Source organism: Sorghum bicolor, chromosome 10, assembly GCF_000003195.3.
Source record: "Sorghum bicolor cultivar BTx623 chromosome 10, Sorghum_bicolor_NCBIv3, whole genome shotgun sequence".
Classification (NCBI taxonomy): domain Eukaryota; kingdom Viridiplantae; phylum Streptophyta; class Magnoliopsida; order Poales; family Poaceae; genus Sorghum; species Sorghum bicolor.
Window position 1 is genome coordinate 11,834,788 of NC_012879.2, and position 14,426 is coordinate 11,849,213.

Below are 14,426 nucleotides of genomic sequence, written 5' to 3' on the forward strand. Positions count from 1 at the left end.
GTGCCTATCGTCCGGTTCCTTACCCTAACTGGGCCAGACACTGTCTGAACAGCGGACGCTTCAGACACAGCGTCCGGTGCCTCTGAGCCAGCGTCCGGTGAGTGTTCCTCAGCGAGAAACACTCCCGCGACTTCTCCAATTTTCCCACCGGCGCAATAGAAAAAATGCACTTCATTTTCTCGAAAAGCGCCGAATCCCGCCTCGCAAGCTCGGCGGGAGAGAGGGAGGAACCCATCCTCTCTCAACCCTTCAAACTCCACCTCCTTCTCAAAGTGTGCCAACACCACAAAGTGTGTACCAACAAGTGCACGTGTGTTAGCATTTTCACAATCATTTTCTTCGAAGGAGTTAAGTTAGCTCACTAGGTTCTAAATGCATGCACATGAACAATGACACCTAGTGGCACTTGATAACCGCTTAGCCAAAGAATTCCCCTCTTTATAGTACGGCTATCTATCCTAAATGTGATCACACCCTCTATGGTGTCTTGATCACCAAAACCAAAACCCTAAGCAATACCTTTGCCTTGATCTCCATAGGGTTTTGTTTTTCTCTTTCTTCTTTTCCAAGTTGAGCACTTGATCGTCTTGTGGTCATCACCATCATCACTATGATCATCACTTGCTCCATCACTTGGCATGTACCAACCTCATTAAGTCTACACATACTTAGCATAGAGGTTAGTACTAGGGTTTCATCAATTATCCAAAACCAAACTAGGGCTTTCACCTGCCAGCCACGAAAGGCTTCCTTGAAAAATCCAAACCTTAACCCTAAATTATACTGGCTCCATGTCCTCTTCCACCACCCCGGCCCGTGGCAGCCTCGTTGTCAGCCGCCCTGCCCACCGCTCGCCCCTCCCGGTAATTTTGCTGGCATCCTTGCTAGCGGGTAGCGATGCATGTGTGTCAAATAAGTTTGTGTCCTAGGCCCTAGCCCCCAATTGTGGTTGATTCCCACTCAATGCCATACTATACGATTCCTCACACCTTAGTTCACGGTTGTTGCCACCCTTCTACTCGACTCCCTAATAGTGTCGCTCCACATTATCATTGTCGAGGTAACAACTGATAGCATAGGTGGTAACAATTGTGCCTGAGGACATGGAAGCGAGATGCTTCATTCTATGTGAATTGTCTAGCTATAAAAGGTGTTAGCTATCATGGGTGGACCCTATAGGTAGTGTTGGCCTTTGGCTTTATCAGCCTCATCATGTAACAAAATGGTCATGAACAAAGAAAAAGAGAACATGGAACCGATGAACCTTTCCGTGTTCCTTCACTATTCCTCATCCCCTGATGTTCTCCTCACGGTCTCTCATGTCCGTGGCTCTATCCTTAACCATGATGTTAAGAATCCATACACCTAGTTATGCACAATAACTCTATTTTTGGAAGGATATTGCAAGTACAACACAAAATTGCATCATATCAAGAATGATATAGAAGAATCTAGTAGCAAACCCTAGATGATGTTATTGAAGCAACCACGATAAGAGATTAGGATTTTGGCAAAACCAATGACATATTATTTAAGCATGACTCCAAAAGAGTAAAAGTGATGTAGCTCACTCACAACCTACTTGACCCTCTAGTACCTAATAATTAATTTTTCTCTATACAAGAATCTAGTGCAATAGAATTATCTAGACTAATCCTCTTGGGTGCTCCTAGTTGCTCTTTGAAAGCCTTGGATGACACCCTTGTGTTGGCTATGGTTGATACATAGTCTTCACTCTCTTGTTTACATAGTCCCCCAAAGGTCCCAATATATGCAAATAGGATTGATTCTACACTCAGTTCCTAATAAACTAAGTCATAATGGCACACCTATCTTGATTCCTATTACATGTCAAATTTTAGTCACCATACAACAATCTCCACCTTGACTCTAATCCTTTGGATTCATTGTGCTCCTCCAAGAAATTGCTCTAAGCTCTGTTTTTTATTAATACTCCCACCTTGTGGGTGCCCTCACCAAAGGTGCTCATGCACCACATCGCCATAATGTGTGTCAGTGTCTAAGTTTGAGTACTTGGATATTCCACCTGAAAGCTCCTTCATTGTCTCATTTGGTTAACCACGCCACCTCCTATGGCCCTTCATGTCATAGGTTTGTACTGCCCGTAAGCTGCACCTGGTTGTTGGTACCACATGGTCAATGCAACCATGTCTTCCTTCTTCCGGTAGCTCATACTTCACCTCTACAATTGTTAGATTTTGCAACTATCTTTACAACATTGCAGTTGACTGCTATCGAGATTTGAGTACCTGCCATTGATGACATGACTTCCGTTTCCTGATCGGGATACAACCTCGAAGTTCGAGTGACCTCATAGATATTAATTATATTATTTCTAGGTCAGGTATATACCAAACTCCTGTTAGTGCACAATTTGTTACATTATGCATCTCTAATGTAACCATATCCACCTCATTGACATACTTCTTGCAATCCGTTAAGAGAACAGTGGTGTTCCCCAAGTGTAGAGATCCTTCGTCAAATATCTCCCTCACCGAACATATATGGAAGCAACTCCCTAAATCTGATATCCAACCATGAATAGTACATAGTTGACTGGTAATAAGTACAACATTTTTATCATCACTTGCCATTAGACATGCTCCTCTCATAGTCCAAACTTGGACAGTCCTTGATTTAAAAAAAAACAAATATGGCAGACAATGGATTTTATTTCTACCTTTTTACCACTCATATACATCTTTTTATTTATATTCCTATAAGGATGGAAAAACCAACACTAGTAAAAAAATAATTTTGGAGATAGTGGATTTTATTAATGGTGGCGGCAAGAAACTCTTAAAGTTTACACTGAATTTTGGAGGTGGTAGCTCTATTAATGGAGGCGATCCAAAAATGTATATCTCTATAAATAAATTTTTAGATGTCCATCTCCGAAAATGAAGACCATTTTCAGAAGTGGACCTCTTAAGAGACCCGCGTCTAAAACTGGGCCAAAGCCCGCTAGGTGCAATACGATGGTTGCAAATATAGGAGAGACTTAGGGTTTGGAACTCCTCTCCACACTCCTCTCTCACCACACGCCTCCACCAGGCCGAAAGCAACTTAGGGTTTGGAGGTCCTTAGATGCCCTCCACCATGCACTCCCCTTTATTCCACGGCTACGTGGATCTCGAAGTGGCAGCGACAGCAATGGTGTGGTGCAGTGCAAGAGCAGTAGTGGCGGAGCAGTGCATGAGCGCGCAACCTCTTGTGTGGCGGTCCCATGGCCCTGTGGCAGAGAAATCCACAACGAGATTCAGCAATATTGCATGCTCCCCTCTAACGGCTGTGGCTGCTTCATCCTACCCCCACACACGAGATCGATGCAGCGGTGGTGGTGGTTCTCATCATCCTTGGCAGGACTACGATCGACACGATGGTGGAGCCATGGTGACCGAGGTCATTGTGAATCCAGCGGAAACAACAATGGTAGGCAGCGGCGTGTCCACGAGCGGGCTTGCTGGTGACGGCTGTCTGTCTGGGAGAGCAAGCTTGGCAGCGGTATGCCCGGAAATTAATTAGGCCTTGTTTAGATACATCTAAAAACCCAAAACTTTACAAGATTCCCCATCACATCGAATCTTGCGACATATGCATGGAACATTAAATATAGATAAAAAGGATAACTAATTGCATAGTTTACCTGTAAATCACGAGACGAATCTTTTAAGCCCAGTTGCTCCAAAATTGGATAATATTTGTCAAATAAAAATGAAAGTGCTATAGTGTCAAAATCCAAAAAAATTTTGGATAAACAAGGCCTTAGTAGGTTCGACATCAGGCCTGGGAGTGTGTACGACGCCGGGCCTATAGGCCTTTATTAGTTTTTCTAATTGTAGACGGTCATTATGACTAAAAAATGGATTAACAGAGACGTGGATTTGGAGGATGTTTTGCGCGCCTGCCGAAACCAAATATGTCCACTTCCAAAAATGTTTTTACGTGGTATTCTATATATATAGGAAAACACGTCGCAGCTGCAACTCTTGCTTCTCGCTGCCGCGCGCCACCTAGGACCCCTCATTCTTTCTCTCCAGTGCGTTTGCTGGTGACAAGGAGACTTATCTCTCTTTTTCGTAGTTTTTATATCTACTAGCAAATATACCCGTGCCTTGCAACAGAAAAACATCAAATGGCCATAGAAAGTGATGACATAATGTTACATATCTATTATATTTATCATTTTTATAAAATTTAAAGTCTATATTTTATTTTATTGATAACCATGACATCTATGATATTAGATAGTAAATATTTACAATAATATATAGTTTGGAGACATATTTATTTAATAATAATAATAATAATTAGTCAAACCTTCTTACTCTAATATTACCTTTTAATATACCTTAGTACTATATTAAAACATGAGAAGTTTGTTGCTAGCTTTTTTCTATTTAGATTAGGATTTCTATAAAATATGATATATCAGTTAAATGTATGTAGATTATAAACACATGAGCTTATGAAGTGTTCATATGACATAATAATATATCATGCAAAGGTAGTGGAAGCATCTTCAAGCATAAATTTAGGTAAATTAGTAAATCAATGAGATATGCAGGAATGATGCTAAAACTTTTACCACAAATCAAGCACCACATTAAATAGGCTATCATAAAATTTCATAATAATTGGAGCCAGATAACTATAATTTCAATTTTACACTAAAAAGATCGGGATAGAATTTTTCATAATTAAATATTAGGGATAGAAGCATAGGCAAGCATCTCTAGCAAAAAAAATATACTAAAATTTGTGATCTTTTTTGTTTACCGCATGGATCTGCATATGTGGAGCTGAACAAAATTTGTTTTATAATTTTTAGATTTTTTTTATAAATTTCTACGTATTTATCAATTTTCAACCGATCAATTTTACTAAAAAGCATAGGCAAGCATCTTCAACAAAAAAAATATACTAAAATTTATGATATTTTTTGTTTACTACATGGATCTAGGCCTTGTTTAGTTTCGAAAACTTTTTGGTAATCAGGACTGTAGCACTTTCGTTTTTATTTGATAAACATTATCCAATCATGAAGTAATTAGGCTTAAAAGATTCATCTCGCGATTTACAGGTAAACTGTGTAATTAGTTTTTATTTTTGTTAATATTTAGTGCTCCATGCATGTGCTGCAAGATTTGATGTGATGGAGAATCTTGAAAGTTTTTGGTTTTTGGCGTGAAGTAAACAAGGCTCTACATATGTGGAGCTGAAGAAAATTTGTTTTGTAATTTTTAGATTTTTCTGTGAATTACTACGTATTTATTAATTTTCAGCCGATTTAAAGAATAAAAGAAAAGTAAATTAGTAGGACAAAAACTTTGCATCCAGGTTCCTGTACTTTTCTTATTCTTAATATGCACTTATGTGTATAGAAAATTTTACATTAGGAGCCCTAGAAAAATTTCTATTCCTTTTTCCCCTCTTTCAGCGCTAGCCATGGGATCCAGCTTTAGCCACGGGCCGGATTGCGGAAGGAGGCGGACAGATCGGCTTGGCGGACAAATTTTCAACGGCGGATTGAAATTTTCATCTTTAAATATTAGGAAAAGATACAATTGTTTAGGGTTTGGCCCAAATAAATCCATCAAAGAAATCAGATGTTTTTCAGTTGGAATCTTGTTACCTGCGATCACTTCGGTGATTGTCATGACAGAATTGTTGTTGCAGGCATTAAATTGGCCATATACTGTGTTTGAGAGTTAATATAATCTTCCTTCCTTTTCAATGGCGGACTCAGGAATTGAAACCAAGGTAGTCCTATTTTTTTTCATACGCAACACGAGAAAATTCAAAGGAAAAATTCAGTAAAATGGCTATAAAATAAGCAAATTGCGACAATACAACTAAATGTTCAAAGCTTAAATAAATAGGTCTAAAACTTGCACAAATAGATTACATATAAGATAAGGTCTTACATAAGTATAAGAGGCTACTTTAATTTGTGCTTTTCATTGCCATGAAAGCATGAATTATGTCATCCTCGCTTACAGAAGAGTATATATCACACTCAATAAAGGTAACCAAACAATTGTTCAATAGCCTATCACTTATACTATTTCTCACCTTATTCTTCACTAAACACAAGGCAGAGAAAACTCTTTCAACAATTGTTATCGCCACCGGTAAGATCAATGCCAATTTAAGGACTAAGTACACCAAACTATAATATTCATGTTTATTAGTGCCAACAAGCTTGGTAGAGAGCTCACAGAGGGTGGTCAGTCCTTGAAATCTATTATCCATCTTCATATCTTCAATATATGTGCCAAGTTGAATTTCTCCTCAAATCCGAACTTGAAAAATCTTTGGGATAATAAGTTGCAAGCTTAAGGATTTTCTTAGCATCAAATGAGGCAAATGAATTGGAAGGATTCAATGCTGCCATACAAATAAGCAACTGAAACGACCTAGATTTCTCCACAAGGGGAAAATCCACAGATTCAAATTATAATGTGATAATTCAGAAATTGAGCCATCACATTATCATATATCGCTGTTATCATAGTCATACATTGTGAAAAACAAGATTACAATATATTTACTTTACAACTCTTGGTCAACAGGCCTATTACATCGTTTTTCTAGCGGAAACACACACGGGTATTTATCAGAGTCGATGTAGCGCGTCAGCGGTGAAGGCTCCTCCTTCACGGGCAATCATCAAAGTCAGCGTAGTTTATCAGCGGGCGTAGCCTTCATCTCTGAACCAAACTTGAGCGCAGGAACGAGACCACCTAATCCTTCTATTCTCCGTAGTTATCGTCATAGACCACGTTCAAAACCTGCTAAACAATTTTCAGTACGATTTGTACTGGCCACTGGCTCCCACCCTATGCTTTTGCGTAAGCTTTGTGGTAAGTGGAATGCAAAGGGTAGATCAAGAGGCCTATATATATATGGCTGTAGTCTTCCTATGCAAATTCATCAATATTTTATAATAATAATTCATCAAGTTTTAATCCATCTCATCCACACATCCATCCATCCGTCCCATCACACATCTCACCACTCTCACTCTCTAGGCAGCAAGTACGACTCCCGCTCGTGCCTTGCCTCAACGGCCAACGCCGAATCCAACACAAACCCAGGGGAAGATAGAAAGGACTCCTCTCACTAGTCAAGTAAGCTGTACTTAGGAAAGGTCCATAGCCGACGAATCGGCATATGTCTCGATCAATCAACCAAAACTCTGCAGAGGTTTGCACTAACCACAAGATCACCATCATCGACGAAGGCCCTCGTCTAGGCTGATTTCGGGCTGCCTTCCAACTAAACACGATGCCACCCTACCACTCAGAACTGGGACCATACCGGAGTACCACCGGTACGCTGAGACTGTGAGGCGTAGTACCGGGCCCCAAAGGTCACTACGCTGTCTTAGGAGGGTGTGGGTCCTCATGCCCGTACCTCCCTACACTATCCGCTAACAACCTAGTAGTAGTGGCACCGCCCTAGCTGGTCGTACATCCGTCTCCCTCCCATGAAAGCAAGTGGGGTGCAAGGCTTCCTAAGACCCGGTCCACAAACATATCAGTCCTTAGGGTGACCAAACATGACATCTTCACAAGGGGCCAACCGATGCCCCGCTTGACGGGACATCCGATTACCCCGTGCTAAACAGCACCTCCCATCCCGGTGCTTCGTCCCACGAAGACACTCCACTCCGGGACCTCTCCCTGTCACATGTACCCGCCACAGGTATCTCTCACGGAGAACGCCCAGGTAGCGTCCTCCGACAAGACTTGTCCCAAGACTCGTCGTAGATCCTGTTCGGTCGACTCAACCCTAACCACACACCCAAGACACATGCCAAGATCTCCCCAAATCCATTACCATCTCATTATCTAGTTATTGGCACCACGTGCCTTATCCACTCACATCCAATCTCCCACATTGCATCACATCACAGATATAATGCGTAGTAGAAGCAGTAGCAAGTAGTATCCAGCATCTAACCTAACAACGGATGTGCGAGGGTTATAGGTTGCAACAAGGCAATGGCTCACAAGCATTTCTACCATGCAACCTATCTCAGTTCATTTGCATAAAAGTAAAAAGCACTAGCTTCTACATTATTGCATGTCTAATAGGATTCTACGAGGTTGGGTGGGACGTGGCACCTGTTGAGTGACATTTCCAAGATGCTCAGTTCACTTGTAGTTGTACTCATCCAAGATCCTTCTTTCCGCATGTCCTTCCTTTAACGGGTCCTGATCCGATCAACGCTAACCTCGAAGCGACTACCTCATAAGCGACAAACAAGGCGAAACAATCAGACCACTAGACTTAGAAAGGCTACGAAAAGGGGCAACAAAACACTGAAGAACAACTACACTAAAAGAGCACCGAAAGGATAACGGCTTAGCCCTCTCGGCGGATGTCCGATCCCTGGGCTAAAAGAAACGGAAATGGTTGTTCACTAAGTACAAGCTGGAGTCTTCGCCTAGCCGGTACTTCCCGGGTCGATCGTGTCAACCTGTACAGCTTTAATAAATAGCATAGACCCTAACTCATCCTAAGCAAACACCACGGCTAGTGGCCCTTTGATCCAAGCATCACGGAGATCGACGGGGATGAAAAGACTACGAGCACGAGAAGTTCCGGTCTCTCTTAACCCATACACCATGGTAGTTGGCGAGAGCCAAGAGAGGGTGGAACAAAGAGAGAAGAAAGGGAAAGTGGTCTACTCCTTCCAATCCACTTGCCATGGTAAGAGACGGGGAATCAGAAAGAGTGACACACAAGAACACGAGTGCTCAAACTACTTGTAGGGTACCACAACCTAGGTGCACTAAATGCACTAAGACATCCCTAGGGTTCTTAGCAGTGCGGTTGTCACCGTGAGAACCAAAGGAATGCTATGGTCAAAAATAGGTACATCGAAACAAGAGTTTAAGAACGAAGAACCAAAAAGGCAAGGAAAGACATGGGTTTCACTTTCCATTGATCCACTCGCCATAGCAATGGCGAAAATCACGGGATTGGAAACAAAACATCAAACAAGCAAAAGGGGTAAGCCCACATCTTACTGGATCAACAGGGGTTAAGGTTAAGAAAGAAGAAGAATGGAGTTCATACTCTTTCGACCAACTCATCATGGAACGAACGACGGTTGGATAAAAGAGATACGACCCCACGATCTATTCCATCTTATAACACTTCACGACCTAGGTGCTTCTGAATCGGCACAAGGTCATTCCTATAGTTCCAGGTGATGCGGTTGTCACCGCGGGAACTCGAGAAATGCCCGAGTCTAGGTGGCATAAGCATACAAGACAGATAAGATAAACATGCGAGAAAAATAAGATAGACTCGATGGCCATGGCGAGGCGACTCGCGACCATGAGCTTCACCTAACGAGTTGGCTTCCGACTGTTCCACATAGGTTGTCCCCTAATTCTTATTCCACTAGACTAGGCCACATAGGTCTCGAGTGTGCGGGTAAGAACCACGTCGATGACGACAACGAGTCCACGATGGCCATGTCCGAGGGACGGGAATAGGAGCTAACAAGCGTAGCGTGACGAAGTCAACTAAACACGGGGAAACGAGTGACGCTCGACATCGTGATCACGGCGGGACGTACCCACGATCGAAATGATCAAACGTACTACGATTTCCCCGACCGGCTCGAAGGCACGGTGCACAGACGACAACACACACACACACACAAGAACCATCGCACAAAGAACCACAATGCCACGACCAACACAAAGACAAAATGGAGTAGCACATTTCCATAGCGACCAACAGAGATAGATAAACAGATAGATAAATAGACCGGCACGAAGGCACGACACAGGCAAAGATATAATAGAGACAGATCATGTATTAAATGAGATCGGAGATGTATGACATGTATAAATGACTATGATCAAGTATCACCAGTATACAAAGGTATAAGAAAGAAGGACAAGGGTTTTGTCGACGTCACGATGGGCGTCAACTCAGTTCAAGGTTCGACCTTGGTGTTGGACGAAGATCTGCTGCGGGCTTGCTACTGCTCTTGGCTGGCTTCTGCTTGCTGTGACTCGGCTGGAGGCAGCAGGCAGCGAGAAGGCATCACATCTTCGGCAAAAGCACAACGGGACCAATGCTTCCCTGCAACAGTGAAGTTCACGGCATGAAGGCCGGTCTCAGCGAGGCGAAACAGGAAGCTAGCAAGGAGGGCATTTGGGCACTGGTGGCTCACCGACGGCAGGGGCAGGCTTGGCGAGGGCGCGTCGAGGTACTGGTCGTGGTGGCGCAGCTCTGGAACAGCTCGGCATGCATGGTGGTGACCGCGGCAAGGCGAGGACGTGGACGTGGACGGCATCGGCGAGGGGAACTGGTGGGGGCGCGGCTTGATGTCGCGGCCGTAAGGGTGGTCCTTGGTGACGTGGACAGCACGGCGTCGTGGACGAGGAGCTCGCGGTGCAGGGCTTGGCGCTTGGCGAACTCGACGTCAGGGCGTCCACAGGCTCCGAGGGCGTGACCGCAGCAAGGGCGGCCGACGTCGGGGTCGTTGTGGCTACGGGCGCTGGGATCAGAGCAGAGGAGGAGGCGCTCGACGTCGTGGGTGTGCTGGGCTCCTGCTCGGTGCGGAAGGCTCGACGCCGAGGAGGGAGCTCGTGGCCTGAAGCAGGGGGCGTGACGAGGAGCTCCGTCGGGGTCGCGGCCGATGTTGCTGTTGCTCGGTGGCTTGGTCGTCGGCGATGTTGTAGTTGCCACGATGCTGCTGGTGTGGTGACCGCGGCGAGCACGCGGCCAAGGGCTCGGGCGATGTCGCAGTTCACGGACAGAGTGGTGATCGCGGCGAGCTCGGAGCCGCGGTCGGCTCGGTGGTGAGGCTCGACGTAGAGGCAGGCCGGGGCGTCGAGGTTGGCCGTGGTGAGGATGGGGACGAACAAGGGCACGACGTCGTCGTGGTGGTTCAGCTGCACGACGAGGTAGAGGATGAGCTCGGTGGGGTCTTGGCGAGGACGCACGACGCCGCGGGGCTTGCTGTCGACACCGGCGCGGTCGAGGTGGGGCGTGGCCGTAGCTCCATGGCGCGGTTCGGGGCTCGGCTCGACGGGCAGCAGCAGGGTGAGGCCGGTGGTGGCGCGGCTCGGTGGAGCACCGAGCGTCGTCGTGGGCGCGGAGGCGGCGAGCGGTTCTGCTGGGGAAGGAGATGGCGGCGGCTGGGAATGGAGCAGGGGCGCGCGCGACTCCTTCTTTATAGGGGCGTAGGCTAGGGTTCCGAGGCTGTCTCGACGTCCGCGCCATCGATGTGACAGCCGAGACACGCGGCAGTGGATCCTGTGGTGCTTGTACAGACGCTGAGGTAGGGGTGCGTGGCTCCTCCACATCAGGTGGCGGCGGCGGGCTTGGGGAGAGGCAGGGGCGCACGGCTTCCTTCGCTAGGGTTGGGAGGGGCGCTCCTGGGCCGCGCGTCTGGGCCGAGGGGTGTGAGAGGGCGGCTGGGCCTTTGCCTGCTTGTGCATGGGCCAAAGCAAGGAGGAAAAAGCTAGCTGGGCTGGGGGAGGGGTGCTGGGCTTTGTGCGGCCGTGAGCTCTGGTTGGGCCACGCGCGAGGAGGGCGAGATGGGCCGACCTGGGTGCTGCTGGGGCAAGACGCGCTGGCGGGCCAAAGCAGAGGAAACGTGCGGGCCGACCTGGCTGGGTCGCGGCAAGGGGGGAAAATAGGGAGCAGGCCAGCTGGGCCCCACGGCTGTGCAGTGGAGGGGGGGAAGGGATGGAGCCCAAGAGAGAAATATTTCCCACTTTTGATTTAAAGAATTTTGAGATAAGACCTAGAGAAGATTTAGATGGGATTCGACGAAAGATTTGAGGGGGAATTTGTCGATGGAGATTTGAGATGAGATCAAGGAGAGAGGAGGATTGAGAAGGGAATTCCGAGAAGGATTCAGAAACAATCAAAAGGAGTTTGAGACATACTCCTATAAAAAGGTTGAGAAGGGATTCGCTTAGCCTTTGAGATAGGCTCAACGAGGATTTGAGAAGACTTTGCTACGGATTTGTGCACTCCAAAAGAAACTCAAAACCCTAAACAAGACCCAACTCAAGATGACTCACGAACAAAGGCACTCGCCTACAAACAATTCTATATGAATGTAACGATTTGTTAGCGGGTTAGGATCGAGTTGGACCTAAAAACTATATGCTTCACACGATTATAGGAAAAATTTTAAAAATCTCGTATTTTTGGTTTTCGTAAAAATCTGGGATGTTACAGCAACTCCCTACTAACCTCATCAAACCAATTCTCAAGCTCTTGATGAATTCTATCAATAATACCAATATACACTTCTCTTCTGTAATGATCATCAAACGTTTGTACAGGATAAAAACGATGGGATCTTCCATGAGGCTCATATTTGCTATCCATTATAGGAATATCAATAGAGAATTTGATGCAAAATGATTTAACCTTTTCTAGGAAATCTTCCCACCCATTAGACCTCAATTGTTGGAACCTTATCTTTGCCACACCAATAAGTGTCATTACATTAACAATATCTTGGTCTCTCTTTTGCAAAGATTGAGACAACTCATTTGTGTACCCAAGAATCATAAGCATCAAGTGGGCATTGAAAACAAACTCAAATGACTCTAAAATCAGAACCATAGCATGTATGTTTGTGAAAGCCCTAGTTTGGTTTTGGATAATTGATTATACCCTAGTACTAACCTCTATACTAAGTATGTGTATACTTAATGAGGTTGGTACATGTCAAGTGATGGAGCAAGAGATGATCATGGTGATGTTGGTGATAACGACAAGATGATCAAGTGCTCAACTTTGAAAAGAAGAAAGAGAAAAACAAAACCCTATGGAGATCAAGGCAAAGGTATTGCTTAGGGTTTTGGTTTTGGTGATCAAGATACCATAGAGGGTGTGATCACATTTAGGATAGATAGCCATACTATAAAGAGGAGAATTCTTTGGCTAAGCGGTTATCAAGTGCCACTAGGTGTCATTGTTCATGTGCATGTATTTAGAACCTAGTGAGCTAACTTAACTCCTTCGAAGAAAATGATTATGAAAAATGCTAACACACTTGCACATGTTGGTACACACATGGTGGTGTTGGCACACTTTGATAAGGAGGTGGAGTTTTAAGGGTAGAGAGGGATTTCGCGCTTTTGAGAAAATGAAACGCATATTTTCTATTGTGCCGTGGAAAGTTTGGAGAAGTTGCGGGAGTGTTCTCGCTGAGAAACACTCATCGAACGCTGGTGTTGGCAGCATCGGACGCTGGCCCAAGCGTCCGGTGTACTGTCAGTGCCCGACCATGTTAGGGTTAGGCACCGGACGCCAGGCACCGACGCAGGTTAGACCCTGTTGGTGCGTCCGGTGTGACTTGACTTCAGCTGGTGTGTTTGACTAGAAGCACCGGACGCTCAGGGCGCATCCGATGATGTGAGTCCAGTGCTTTGCGCTTTTGCAATGCTCTCTGGGTTTGAGACCGGTGAGCACTAGACGGTCCAGTGCTCAGCGCCCGGTGACCCTGCGCATTTGCAGACCTCTCTGAGTTTAAGACCGGTCTGCACCGGACACGTCCGGTCCAACTTAACCGCGTCCGGTGCTCTGTAGGTGACCGTTAGAGATCGACGCGCGAAAGTGGATAGGGCAACATGTGGCTGTTTCTAGAGCACCAGACGTAGGGGTTAAGCGTCCGGTGCCCCCTGCGGTGCGTTCGGTGACCCCAAGTTTTGCCCAGGGAAAGAGCCAACGACTCTATTTGTTTGAGGGGCTTATAAATACGTGTTGGCCAGCTTAGGGCTCATATTCTTGACATTCTAGCATACTTGACATCCTTGTGAGCCTAAGCAAACACCTCCCACTCATCTTCTTCATAGATTAAACATCTTTGTGAGATTGGGAGTGATTCCAAGTGCATTTTCTTGAGTGATTGCATCTAGTGGCACTTGGGGATCGTTCTAGCTGTGGTTTTCTTGTTACTCTTGGTGGTTGCCGCCACCTAGACGGCTTGGAGCAGCGGAGGAGGATTAGCACGAGTTGGTGATTGTTCGTGGCCATGTCCCGGTGACTGTGAGGGGTTTGATCCTACCACAGCGGAGAGCCAAAGGCAACATTAGTGGATTGCTCGTGTCATTGAGCTACCTCACTTGTGGGTAGGTTCTTGCGGTGTCCTAGTGAGGACGAGGTTTGTGCCACACCTCTTAGTCACCGAACCACCAAGTGTTGGTCGACACAACGGGGATATAGCGTGCCGGCAAGCACGTGAACCACGGGAGAAAATTGTGTGTCTCCATTGTGTTTGTTCATTGGATTTCTCCCGGTGATTGGACTTCATATTATTGTGATTGGTTCATCCCCTCTACGCGGCGGTATAAAAATCAAACACTCTCCCTTACTTTCTTGCAAACTAAAATAGCTTACTTCTT

At 45.6% G+C, this 14,426-nt stretch overlaps 1 protein-coding gene across 1 annotated transcript; it reads right to left on the bottom strand.

The window, feature by feature from the left end:
* Positions 10,031–11,363, bottom strand: LOC110431089 (mucin-2-like). The gene is made up of 2 exons (XM_021449783.1): positions 10,226–11,363; positions 10,031–10,134 (listed from the first exon to the last, which is right to left on the bottom strand). The coding sequence occupies exons 1-2, from the start codon at positions 11,361–11,363 to the stop codon at positions 10,031–10,033; spliced, it is 1,242 nt and encodes a 413-aa protein (XP_021305458.1).

Coding starts and splice junctions, on each gene's coding strand:
- LOC110431089 (XM_021449783.1), bottom strand. CDS start 11,363: ATGTGGAGGAGCCACGCACCCCTACCTCAGCGTCTGTACAAGCACCAC. Junction 10,135..10,225: donor CAAGCCTGCCCCTGCCGTCG/GTGAGCCACCAG, acceptor TCACTGTTGCAG/GGAAGCATTGGTCCCGTTGT.